Source organism: Crinia signifera, chromosome 6 (genome assembly GCF_055691185.1).
Source record: "Crinia signifera chromosome 6, ASM5569118v1, whole genome shotgun sequence".
Classification (NCBI taxonomy): Eukaryota; Metazoa; Chordata; class Amphibia; order Anura; family Myobatrachidae; genus Crinia; species Crinia signifera.
The window spans coordinates 263,535,215-263,548,212 of record NC_139222.1 but is presented as its reverse complement, the minus strand read 5'-3'; the positions used below and the strand labels follow the sequence as shown (position 1 = coordinate 263,548,212).

The following is a 12,998-nucleotide window of genomic DNA, read 5'->3' as shown; positions in this document are numbered from 1 at the left end:
TTCCGGCTGATGCTGGACACTGCTTGTAACTGTCACAGCTATACAATATATATTCTATTTCCTGTGTCAGAGCTACAGAGTGGGAGTGGTGACGGGGCAGCGCATCCGAAACAGGCGTGTCATCTCCAACATTTTACGTGTGTGCCAAAGCCCGCGACCGCTTTGCCAGTCGCAGCTTCACTGGCCTGGGCTGCCGGACATTCTGAGCCACCTTCAAAAAGTGCGAGAGAATATCTCACACGTGAGAAAAACATAAATAAAGGCAGCGTATATGATTTTATGTTATGCAAGAATTAAAAACAAAATATAAATGAACTTCTGCCCTAACTGGGACTCGATCCAGGGAAACAGTCATTTTTTGAATTAGTTTTCATGGTTTTGGGTGCACCCTTTTGAAAACTACACGGCTGTGTATGGATCCCCCCATAGGTTTCCATTGAACTGTAGAACATCCTAGCCCTTTCAGACTCTACTAACGCAAGTTGTTGGGGGTTTTTTTGTTTAATTTATTTTTCTCTAATTCCGCTCCCTCTGTCCTAACGTCTGCCCCTCAACCATATTGTACAGAAATCTCCTGCTAGCGCTCACCTACTTTCCGAGTAATAATGAACAGGTGGCCATAATTTGCAGGTTTTACAAGGGAATCATAGGTGCGGCACTAAATTCTTTGTTATAGTCCATAGGAGGTCCGGGCACCAGATGGTTTCATGTAGGGAGGGAGGAGGACAAAACGGTGCTTTAGGTGGAAATCATTGGTTACAAAATCTGCCTTAAGTGTGAATAAAGGTAACGGTTGTAGGGTTTTCTCTTGTGTGCTGAGCAGAAAGCAACTCCTGCTGACTGTATACCTCTGTCTCCCAATGATGTTCTGACTGGGTTCCTGCTCTAATTTGTGTTCTGAATAATTACAAAATAAAAAGTGATTAAGTGCCTGGTACTTTATTACCGGCCAATCAGCTATTGACTGTTAAGTTACAGGCTGGGTTTAAAAAGGAACAGTCAGGAGCTGATTGGCCGTTGATAAAGTACCAGGCACGTTATCACTTCTCTTTCCTTATCACTGCTTCATACTTCTACCCCTGTGCAACTGGCCGCAGCCATTTGCAGTAGAGTTTTGCAATTCGGACCACTGCGTGTAAACAAGCATCAGTTCCTTCACTTCTTCAGCGTATTGTAACATATTACATAAAAAATAAATAAAATAAACCAATATATTTTCATTTCTACCATTCATTTGTATCGTTTCTACTTTTGCAGTTATGTTATAACTATTGTTTACCCTGGGACTGGGAATTGTAATTAAAATAAAAATAATGAAATATTTTGTAAACAAATAGGGATGAAAGCATACAACCTTAAGTAGAAGATATTGTCCTCCTGGTGCTACGTGACTTACCAGCCATTCATATTCATAGGAAAAGAATCGCATTTTGGGCACAATAAAATGGGCCCCTGGATTCAGGGGGGCCCACGTCACACACACTGCACCCATATTTAATTACTTTCTTTTCCGGAGCTCCGTGTTGTCAGCACTACAGCCATGGCAAAAGTCACTGGGAAAATGGCTGCCACCCATCGGCAGTAGACATTATTTGCCTGAACATGGCAGGCACTATGTTTCTTGACAACAGCGCATGTGTAGTAAGTAGTCCCTAGCACAAAGCCACGGTCTGCTGTGCCAAAGGGCCCTATTCTAGTTCACTCTTTCTGACAAAACACCTTCTTAGATGGGGCAGATGTAACTTGTGCAGATATAATTAGATTTGGGTGGGGTTTTACTGCAAAGTGAGATCTATATTGCAGTGTAAAAATAAAGCAGCCAGTATTTACCCTGCACAGAAACAAAATAACTCACCCAAATCTAATTCTCTCTGCACATTTTACATCTGCCCCACCTGCAGTGCACACGGTTTTGTCCATCTAAGAAGGATTTTGCATACCTCCCAACTGTCCCGCTAAACGCGGGAACGTCCCGATATTTGGGGACGTTCCCGCGTCCCTCCCGCGGCCGTTGGTGTCCCGCTGTGGGGGGGGGCAGTTGGGAGTTCCCCCCAATCTGACCGAATAGACGCTGTGCGCATGCGCACAGCGTCTGTTCGCAGGCGAAAATGGGGCGCGGCTTAATTAGCATAAGCCATGTCTTCATTTGCATAGACCACGCCCCCTTTTCTGGCGCTAGTGTCCCTATTCTGCTTTGATGAAAGTTGGGAGGTATGATTTTGTCAGAAAGAGTGAACTAGAATAAGGCCCAAAGAGAGGTGTGAGCTTGCATGAAGTCTTCACACGGACCCACTCCACCCCATATCAGTACTCTTGCAGTACGTTGTCTTTCAAACAAGGGGAACCAATGTAATTAGACCTATACTGTGTGGTGTCCTCACATTTCTGCTTCTTCAGGAAGGGTCCTAGGTGGACTTCTGCTCATACAACCTATAGCAGTGTTTCCCAACCTCGGTCCCCAAGCCACTCTAGCAGTCCAGATTATAAGGATAGCCTTAAAGGTGGCTGAAATCGTAGCTCAGGTATTTAACCATCTGTGCTCAAGCATGTACAGTATATCCTTATACTATGTAATGTGAGAGTGCCTTGAGGAACGAGGTTGGGTCCTACTTCCCTATAGGGTGGTATATGTGTGGAACTTACAGCACGTGGACTGGTTCATGGAATGTATATAACAACTTTGTAACAAACATTTGCTATTGTTGGTGTCCTCGAGCCTTCCGATGCGTTGTGATTGCACGTTAGGCATCTCATAGGGATAATCGATCCCTATTTCTGTAGTGCTTTGTGTGCTGGACGAACAGTCCTGTAATGACATCTGGCTGAGTGGAATACCTCCTGCCTCATTAAGGTTCAAAGATGACAAAATATGTGGAAGGCCTGGCTGCATTTCAGCTTTGTGTCTGTTCCACCGCCTTGGACTTTAATGTACAAAGCTGTCGGTCTTCTTATAACAACGGAGTGGCTACTATTTTGTTTAACCCCTGACCGCCATTGTGTATGTACCTCGTTACTGTGTATGTACCTCGTTACTGTGTATATACCTCGTTAGTTTTGTTTTTTTCTTAGTCAAGGGGCCGGGGCACGGAGCGCAGTCCCCCCCTTCCCGCTTCCCAGGTCTGATTGGCTCATGGGCCAGTCAGTGAAATAAAAGGGATGGCCACCGATAGTTAAATCCATCGATTGTTATAAATCAAAGAGTATGCTATCATCCATGGTTATTTTCAGTTTTGCCATCGATGGCAATAGCATCAATGACCGGTATCTGGACTGATCATAGACTGACTCATGATACAGTCATATAGCCGACCACTAATGGTCGACAGTCAAAAAGTCGACAGGGTTTAAAGGTCGACACACAATAGGTCGACAGTCAAAATGTCGACAGTCAAAAGGTTCACAGTCAAAAGGTCGACAGGCAATGGGTCAACATGGAAAAGGACGACATGAAAAATGTCGATATGCATTTTTTTATAAAATATTCAGCCGACATGTGCCGACAGGCGGTATTTCATGCCCTACCATCCACTAGGGCGTGGAGGGAGAATAAAATAGTGTGCCGAGCATAGCGAGTACGAGGTACACTTAGTGTCATGTCAACCTATGTCGACATAGACACCCTAAAAACATTCAAAACTCATGTTGACCTTTTTCCATGTCAACCTTTTGACCATGTCAACCTTTTAACCATTTTGACCTTTCACCTGTCGACCTTCTGACCATGTTGACCTTTTTCATGTTGACCATATAACCATGTCGACCTTTTACCTGCCGAACTTTAGACCCTGTCGCCCTTTTGATCCTGTTGACCTTGTGACTGTCGACCATTAGTGGTCAACCATATGACTGTCTATCATGAGACAGTCTATGATGCATACCATGACCCAATGGCCACCCCCACTGTGCACTTCCTTAGAGTGACTAGAACAGGGCGGGGGTGAACTATAAGGTCACACCCCCAAATCCAGCTATGCCCATTGGTCCACAGCCCAGCACAACCGCAACCAATGTGGTGGAGGGTCTGTCAGATTGCAGCATGCATGACTGGACAGAGTGGGACGTCAAGTCTGGGCCCCGTAGCAGCTGCAGACCTTGCCACGGTGGTTATTACATCAGTGCTTGGAGAGAGCAGATAAAGGGGGAGATTCTCTAAGAATCTCCGCCCCCTTTACCGCCCATCGCATTTATAATTATCGCATATGTTGTAACATATGCGATAATTAAGGCAAAGGACAGCTCTTTGCGGTGAGAGTCACCGGGTCCCAGCAGGTCCCGGCAGCTCCCCCCTCCCTCACACACCCGGCGCTGCTGCTGCTGCGCCGGGCTCTCCTCCTCCCTGCACCCGGAAGAGGATCAGTGCAGGGAGGAGGTCACAGGTCCGGGCAGCACGGCTCTGTGCTGCCCGGACACAGGTGAGGGGGGAGGGGGCGATGCGGGTCGGCGCAGGGCGGTGGAGGGTTGCGGTAGAAGCCCATTGGCTTCTATTGGGCATCGCCAGATTTTTCTGGCGATGCCCCCCGCCGCGGTAACCCGGCGGGGGATGCTTACAGCATCCCAAAATGCGGTAAAAACCCTGATAACGGGGTTTTTACCGCATTTTTCGCTTAGAGAATATCCCCCATTGTACCAATGCAGCTCCTGTTCGTTTTCAAACATGACAGGAGCTGGTTGAGTAGTACTTTATCTCCCCCCCACACACACTTTATCTTTCATCAAGGTTTAAAGCCTCTCCGTTCCTCCAGCCAGTAAAATACAATTAGGAGCTGATTGTCTGATTCTTCATCTCCCCCCAAGGTTTGATACATATCCCCCTGAATGAGATCCTAATTCAGTGTTTCTCAACCCCTGTGCCAAGGCTCACTAGTCTGCCTTGAGCTGTTCTCCAGTGTGCCCCCAGATCTAGAGATGCCCAATCCAGTTTACAGCCACCACCAGTTACACTGTTATTTACTGGACTCTTCTTTCCATGTAAAGGGCCAATGTAGTTTATTTTTGTTACCTGTGGGGACCAGTGTGATTGTTTTTATATGGGAGCCAATAGGTTTGGATTTTTCCTGTGGGGGCCAATGTATTTTGCCCTGTGGGGATCTCATGGTGTGCCTTGGCAATTTTAAAATCTTATTAAGTGTGCCGCAAGGTAAAACGGTTGAAAATCACTGTCCTATTTGGTGGAAGGTGAGGGACAGGGGTAGGAGGCATTCTGTATCTTTTTTTTAAAAAATGTGTTTGCAGGTGGGGTTTCGGTAATCCATAAGAGCGGTGTAAAATGATTTTCTGCGCCGCCATTCCCTTGTAATTTCCGAACAGCTGTTTACTTATTACTGTGTATACTCATTAAGTTTTTATGCATTACCCATTCATCACTTTCAGAGACACGAAGTAATGCTCCTTACAGGAAGTTTTAACGTACTTAACTCTTTTCCTTCGTCGCTAATGTTGTCTGTGGCGTGTTTTGCATGTGTCCACAGTGGGGGAGAATACTCACAATCTGTTCTGTAACTGCAGATGGCTATGAGGGAACAGGGGCTGTTTGGCAGATACATGCTGAGAGGCCACGCACTTGTCTTTCAGTGGCCTAAAAAAGCTGACCTCTAAGCGTTACCCAGTGACCACTGGCCCCGGATCTTCACTCGTTCCTACATCATACTGTCAGTGCAGCGGAGTTACCATGATGCCGTTCTGTTAAAATCTGAGCCTTGGCTTTGTATATTGCCTTGTGTTCTAGATCAAGTCTGATGTACTCATTTTCCAGCAGCAAGTTGTTCACTTTCTGGCAGCTGTAAATTATTGCTACGTGCATGCCCCACCCTGCAACCTTTACTATCACATACTTGCCTACTTTTGAAAAGCAAAATGAGGGAGATTTTAGATGCTAGCAAAATGCACCGAGCAAAGAGTCGCGCACCATTGAAGGGGTGTGTCATGTTTCAACCAAAGGGCGTGTCTAGTGACATGTATGGGCGTGTCTATTTCCACCCAGGGGTGTGTCCTGCAGTGGCTGGTGATAAGAGATTTTATATATATATATATATATTTTACACACACACACACACACGTATGCAATATGGCGATGGCGGCACGGAATTTGCATTAAAGAAGTCTCTGAGTGCCGCCTTCGCCATATTGCATGTCTGTGGGCCTTTCAGGCCATTGGAAGGCACCAGGGCAGGTTGCTTTTTAAAGTACATTGCATATACAGTGTAGTAGGATATTGAAACTGACTCTATTTGTTAATGGACAACCACATCATCTAGAATAAAGTCAGGTGAAGTATCTATGCTGAGATCTCATAGAACTGCGTAACAAAGTCAACCGTCTGCTGTATTGTTTAGCGTACATGTCTTCAACCTGTGGCCCTCCAGATGTTGTAGAACTACATGTCCCAGCATGCCCTGACAGTTTTGGCATGCTCTTATAGGAAAAAAATGTGGCAATGCATGTTGGAACATGTAGTTTCACAACATCTGGAGGGCCACAGGTTGAAGACCCATGGTTTAACGCCTCCTGTGGAACCTGGGATTCCAAGCAGCCTGCAAGACACTGAATCTGTGGATGGTCGTGAACTCACTGCCCCAGACTCCTCTGTTAAGCCGTCTAATCAAGTTATGGTTGCCAGCATGTTTGCTTTTGATCCCTTCAAGAATCCAGATTAAATCAATAAAAATTTCATGTCTGCTTTTGGACTAACAAAGGACCAAGTTACTGGGCCTCCCAGCGCTCCTGTAGAGGAACATTCAAGCACACCTGATCGTATTGCCTCCTCCTCCTCTGCTCATCCTCCATGGGTCCAGCCTCAGCAACAGCCATAGCCCAGAGCTCAGCAGCCAGGTCAGATGGAAAGCCAAATGTATCATGGGCTTCTTATTGCCGCCAGTCGCAACCCACCAACCTCTGCCACATATGGCGACCCCCCTCCCTCTGGCTTACCTACCTCCAGGAAGCCTGGACCCGGAAGGTAAACCCCTCCTCCCCATAGCAACACAGCCGGAGGTCCTTCTGGCTGAAGGGGGGAGAAGGAGGCACCGGGGACAGCCTGCTTAGGCTTACAGCCATGGGGGGAGTGAGGAGAGCCCAGGGAGGTGACAGAGACCCGCATTGCGATGCTAATCGCATATGTTAATACATATGCATTAGCATCGCTGCGGTGGCACGGCGATGTATTTTAATACATCCCGCCCATAGTCACACAGCCATAGGCTATAGCAAAAGTTGATCACAACTTCTCCAGTGCAGGCAGCAGCACAGGGAAGTGTGCCCAGGCCCAGTGTGACACCTCCACAACCACCAGTGCCATGCAGACCCTGCTGACTACATACACAGGGGTGCAGAGGAGGAGCGGAGGTGCGTGCATTGGGATTTACATTACTGACAAACCCCCCCCCTAGCAAACATTACTGACTCCCCTGGCAAACATTACTGACCCCCTCAGCAAAACATTACTGACAACCCCCCAGCAAAACATTACTGACAACCCCCCCCCCCCCCCGCAAAACATTACTGACAACCCCCCCTGCAAAACATTACTGACAACCCCCCTGCAAAACATTACTGACAACCCCCCCCAGCAAAACATTACTGACACCCCCCCCCCCCCCAGCAAAACATTACTGACAAACCCCCCCCCCCCCCAGCAAAACATTAAACATTACTGACCCCTCTTCCCCAGCAAACATTACTGACCATACCCTCCAACTGTACCGATTTAGCCGGTACAGTACCGTTTTTTAACGGTCTGTACCGGCTAAATCAAAGTGTACCGAATGTACCGGTTTTTTTTTATAACTGGCTCCTCCTCTGGCTTCCGGCAATGTTTGTATTTTCTTTATTTTACAGCCGGCTGCTCTTCGGGGAGGGGGAGTGGCCGACCAAACTACAACTCCCAGAGGGCTTAGGGTGCCATGTCACACACCCTATCACGACGCGAGCCAGTTTGCGCCTGCCCTGCCGAGTGCCTGAGTGCCGACTCTGCTGCTTTCCCCGCCGCTGCTGCTACTGGCTGCGCTGAGCATTTCAAATTCACAGTATATGACAGTGCAGCTCACCCTCTCTCTGACTGTTAATGACAGAGCCACCCCCGCCCTCCTCCTATGTGCCGTGTGTCCAGTAAGCAGCAGCATCTCTCTCCCCCTACGTGTGTGTGCTAGCAGGCTCAGCCACCTGCATGAATACACTCTAAGCCCCTGCACACCAACTGCCGCTGACTGCTCTCAGCCTGATGGACACAGGTAGGCACTGGGCAGCCTACTCACCTGATACAGATGCAGTGTTTTTTTTTTTTTTTTTTTTTTTTTAGGGGTCGTGGCCACGCCCCCTTTACGCGTGACCACGCCCCTTTTCTGTGGTTGTACCGATTTGCACTCTTCAAATGTTGGAGGGTATGACTGACCCCTCTTCCCCAGCAACCTTTACTGACCCCACCCCCCAATCAAACATTACTGACACCTTACCTGAGCCCATGCTGAGTGCTCACCGAGTCTGTGCTCCTGTGGTGTGTGGTTACTGCTCTCCTCTTCTCCTCAGCTGGGCTCCTCCATTGCATCATGACATGTGACTTCCTGTTCAAGTTCAGATCAGGAAGCCGGAGAGAGGGCTGGGGGCGGCATTGGTGCTCACAGTCACAGTGTGTCACACTGATGGGAGGGGAGGAGGGGGGATCCGGGGAGACGCCACTGCCTGTCAGTGTCTATAATAAAACTACAGTACTATGACAGGGCAGCGCGGAGGAGAGGGAAGACGGCCCTGGGTGGGGGAGAGAGGCTACAGTCAGACAGTTATACTTACTGCTGCAGTGCTGCTGCTCCCGGCCTCCCGCTGCCCCTCTCACTCACTGACACAGTCTAATGCTGCTGCGCTTCCCGGCTCCCGCTGCTGCCGCTCGTTTCAGCTGCTCCGGCTACCGCACCACGGCTACCCACACAGCCCCGCGGTAGCCGGCATAAGAAATTATGTCATGACGTCGCGCATTCAGGCCCCGCCCCCGAAACATGCTGTTCGCGCATGCGCAGTCAAAAATTTTGGGGGAATGGGACAAAAACCGGGAGGAACTGAGGGGTTTGCGGGGGAGCGGGAGGAGGATTGAAAAAACGGGAGACTCCCGCTAAATGCGGGAGGGTAGGCAAGTATGATACTATCATAGACTGCTCTGAGTTTCACAATAGTTACCCTTGGATATGATGCATGTCGGCTCTACTGTTTTCAAGTGGTCTTTCAAAGCATTTCTTTGCAGGATGATAGAGGGTAGATCCACTAAATGTTCGAAAAAAGAAATGTTGGGCTGTTACCCTTAGCAACCAATCAGATCTCAGCTTTAATTTTTCTATTACATTCTAGAACATGATCGACAGAATTTGATTGTTTGCTCGGGTCTGTTTTAGAAGCTTTTAGTAAACATACACCTAAGTGGCATGTACAGACTGTATCGAGAAAGTCTAGCACAACATGAAGTAAAAGTTGCAGGAAGGCGCACACAAAGCAAGTCATGAATGCAGAAGACCCCCGTTACTTTGCAGGCTGAATTTGTCCCCATTGCCTGTGACGTGAAGCAGCTGTTGGCATTGAAGTCACTCTCCGATTGTCTGCTCACAAGTGATGTGTCTCTTAACACAAAGAATAGGCTGTTTTTGTTTTTATGTATGTGTTTTACAACAACACAATCGTTTCATTTCTATTCTGACCAGACAACGCAAATGCGTGCATATAAAATCATACCATATTATCACTGCGATGTACTATAATGTCCTCTGTGATTTGCTGACGATCCCCAACGGCAGGATGCTGCCACCGTTCCTGTATTTGATTTATGATGTAGCATCTTGTTCAGTTATAGTGTTGGGGATGCGCGATAAATTCTTAATCAATGGGTTAATTAAGTCGCACGATGCAACTGTTCATAGTCGACCCTGTATACACATACGAGAAGCTGAGCGTGTCGGATTCCTTTGCATTATCATAGGAGCACAAGTTACACAGAAAGTTATAGCGTTATGTCCCATAGGCTGACAATAACCAATCGCAGAGTCTGTAACAACTACATGATTAGTGATGGAAACTAGATTACATTGCAATAACTGGGGGGGAGGGGTTACTTTATATCGAGGGGTTATATCGACATGGAAACCGTCAAAGTGTACTGTGGTTCCTCGCATGGCTTGCTGAGCTCGCCATGCTTCGTGCATGGAACCTAGCTACACTCGGCGCACTCTTCTAGTCTCCGTCCACGCCCTAGTGGATGGTAGGGCATGAAATACCGCCTTTCGGCAAATATCGTCTTAAAAATAAAGTGAAAAACCCCATGTTGACATTTTTAAAGGTCGACACAAGAAAAAGATCAACATGAACAAGGTCGACGTGAGTTTTTCACATTTTTTTTTTTTAAATGACTTGTTTTTAGTTTCCCATCCCAGTGGACGTGGAATAGAATAGTTCCATGTCGATCTATGACACCCCAAAAAAAAACCCTAAAAAGGTAATGTCGACCATGTGCATGTGTCAACCTTTTGACCATGTCAACCTTTCCAGGTGTCGACCTACTGCCGGCGACCTAATGGCTGTTGACCTAAATCTTGTCGAACTAACAATCCACACCCGTTACGATACATCGGTGGTTATCAAGCTATGTGGACAGTATACAATTGGGTATGCTGAAACTGAGACAGCCCATACTGCCTGTTATACAGTTACCTACAGTATATGTAGTGCTAGGCAGTGGCGGATCCAGGGCTGGGTCCAAAATTCAAATAGGGGAGAAACACCAACTGCCAGTGAGTCAGTTATTAGGCGTATCTTCTTTAGGTGCTCTGTGGGGGAGGGGGTTATTTTGTAGTTTTGTGAGTAGAGTATTATAGTAGTACTACAAGGAGTTGACTTATGAAGTTATCACGGGGTGTGGATCAAAGAGTCGACAGGGTCTAAGTCAACATCAAAAAGACGACATGCACTAGCTCAAAATTTACAAAAGATCTACAAGCACTAGGTTGACATCGATAAAAGGTCGATATAGAGAAGGTCGACACGTGAAAAGGGTCGATATAGTATACGTTTTTCATGTTTTTTTGGTGTCAATATAGGTCAACATGGATACCATATTAATGTACTGCGTCCCCTCACTCACGAGGGCACGGTGCCTCGCTGTGCTCGTCACACAATTATATTCTCCCACTGGAGAAAAAAAATCATAAAAAACTTATGTCCACCTTTTTCATGTGTTGAATGTGTCGATACTATTGACTGTTGGCTGAATGACCGCATACACACAGAGATGATTATGTGATTATTAGCACCGGTTCCGCTCTCTGTTTTTGGAGTCCTCAGTTGCCGTGGACAGGTTGACCCTCTTTCCATGGCCGGTTGTGAGGTCTAGTGTACGACTGATGCACAGAACACATTGCGGACAATAGCAATTTGTTTTGTTTCTGTGTAGCCTCTGATAGCTTGGGTTAACCAAATGTCACATTTCCTTCTTCCAGGTGCCACTTATCATACCGTGCCACCGGGTGATTTGCAGCGACGGAAAGATCGGCAACTACAGCGGCGGGACGAAAAATGACGTGAAACGCTGGCTTCTGGCTCACGAGAAGCATGTAACAGACATGTGAACAGGGTCCAGCTTGCTGCACCCGGAGATGTACCGCTGCCAAAGCATTTACCCAGCACTGTATACCATAAGCTTTCAAATGATGCCGCAGAATTCAGGAAAATGGTCAATTTTTGAGCGACGTATAGATATAATACAACACGTGAAATGTGCGGTGGCAACTACCATATTCTAAAGGCTGAATACTGTATGTCCTGGGGGACGCAGCTTGTGTGCCTTGTCTTGTTTTTACATTTTACAGCAGAATGAGTACAGCAGACAGCGCCTGTTATTTTGTTCACATCTCCAGTCCTGTTTTGTTCTATTTTTAATGCCCATTAAAGCAAGGAAAAGAGAGGGAGGGGCGTGGCAAATCAGAGGTTCAACTGCCCCTGCAAGGAAGCATCTGTCTTATACTGGAGGACAGCCGGCACTCTTACAGCGTAGCGTGCAACTCAAAGCAAAATAATACGTTGCACATACACCTCCCTATCCCTGGCCAGCTTTGTATTCATCCAAACGCAGATCCTGTGTCACTGCCAACACTGGTGCCCAACATTTCCACCTAATCTTTTGATGTTTCGGGTTTTTTTGGAACAATGTTTCACATATGTCGCTGTCACACGCACAGAAAAAAAAATATATGTATAAAAAAAAAAAAGAAAGAAAGAACCGGCATAGTTTTAAAGGAAATCACTGGTGGTGGTGTTTGTTTAGTTTTTCTACCTTTTAGATCTCGAGGAGTTGTTGAAAAGATACGGATAACAGTTATTCTGGCTTCCGTTCATAGATCTCTGTGTTTGCTTGCCAATAAAAATAAATTCATATACAGTTAAGAAAAAAAAAAAGAAGTTAATTGTACTCAGTTTCTGGGTTTTCAACAATAAAGTTCAGTTTGTTATACTGTCCTTTTTTTGTCCTTTTTATGGTTAGATTTAGTTCTAAACAAAATTCATTCTGAAAACCCAAATTAATATTAGAAAAAAATCTTAATCTGAATTTAATTTTTTTTTTTTAAATATGGCAAATGGCTTATTCATTTCAATGTTTTTCAGTGGGAATCATTATACAGCATGTCTCTGGGTGCACTGTGCTAGGAGTTGCTACACTTTCAACAGAGATTGCTCCAACTGTCTCTTTTCAATAGAGGGCACCCTAGATTACAAGAATTAATGTCTGTTTTTATAGTGTGTTTAGCAAATCCTAATTCACCCAAAACATTTTTGTATGATTTAAAAATAAGCAGCATTGTAAAAAAAAAAAAAAAAATCTGTGCATTCTGTGCTCTGTTTCAGACAAGTCTGCCTAAGGAATTAGCTGTCTACTAGTATTACGGAGCTGGCTCCTGCGCCCCATGTACATATTTTTGAAAGGTGCTGTAGTAAGATAGGAAGATGACGAATGACCTCTCTTTGTCGGTTATAGC

The 12,998-nt window shown here is 46.2% G+C and overlaps 1 protein-coding gene across 2 annotated transcripts in view; it reads left to right on the top strand.

Moving 5' to 3' along the window:
* The window catches only part of MGMT (O-6-methylguanine-DNA methyltransferase), a 360,027-nt gene extending 347,547 nt beyond the window's left edge, over positions 1–12,480 (top strand). For both annotated transcript variants that reach the window (XM_083149507.1, XM_083149506.1), the window contains exon 5: positions 11,466–12,480. In XM_083149507.1, the coding sequence (XP_083005633.1) occupies positions 11,466–11,594 (129 nt within the window). In that variant the 3' untranslated portion in view covers positions 11,595–12,480. The remainder of the gene's footprint in view (positions 1–11,465) is intronic.
* The last annotated feature ends 518 nt before the right edge of the window (positions 12,481–12,998 follow it).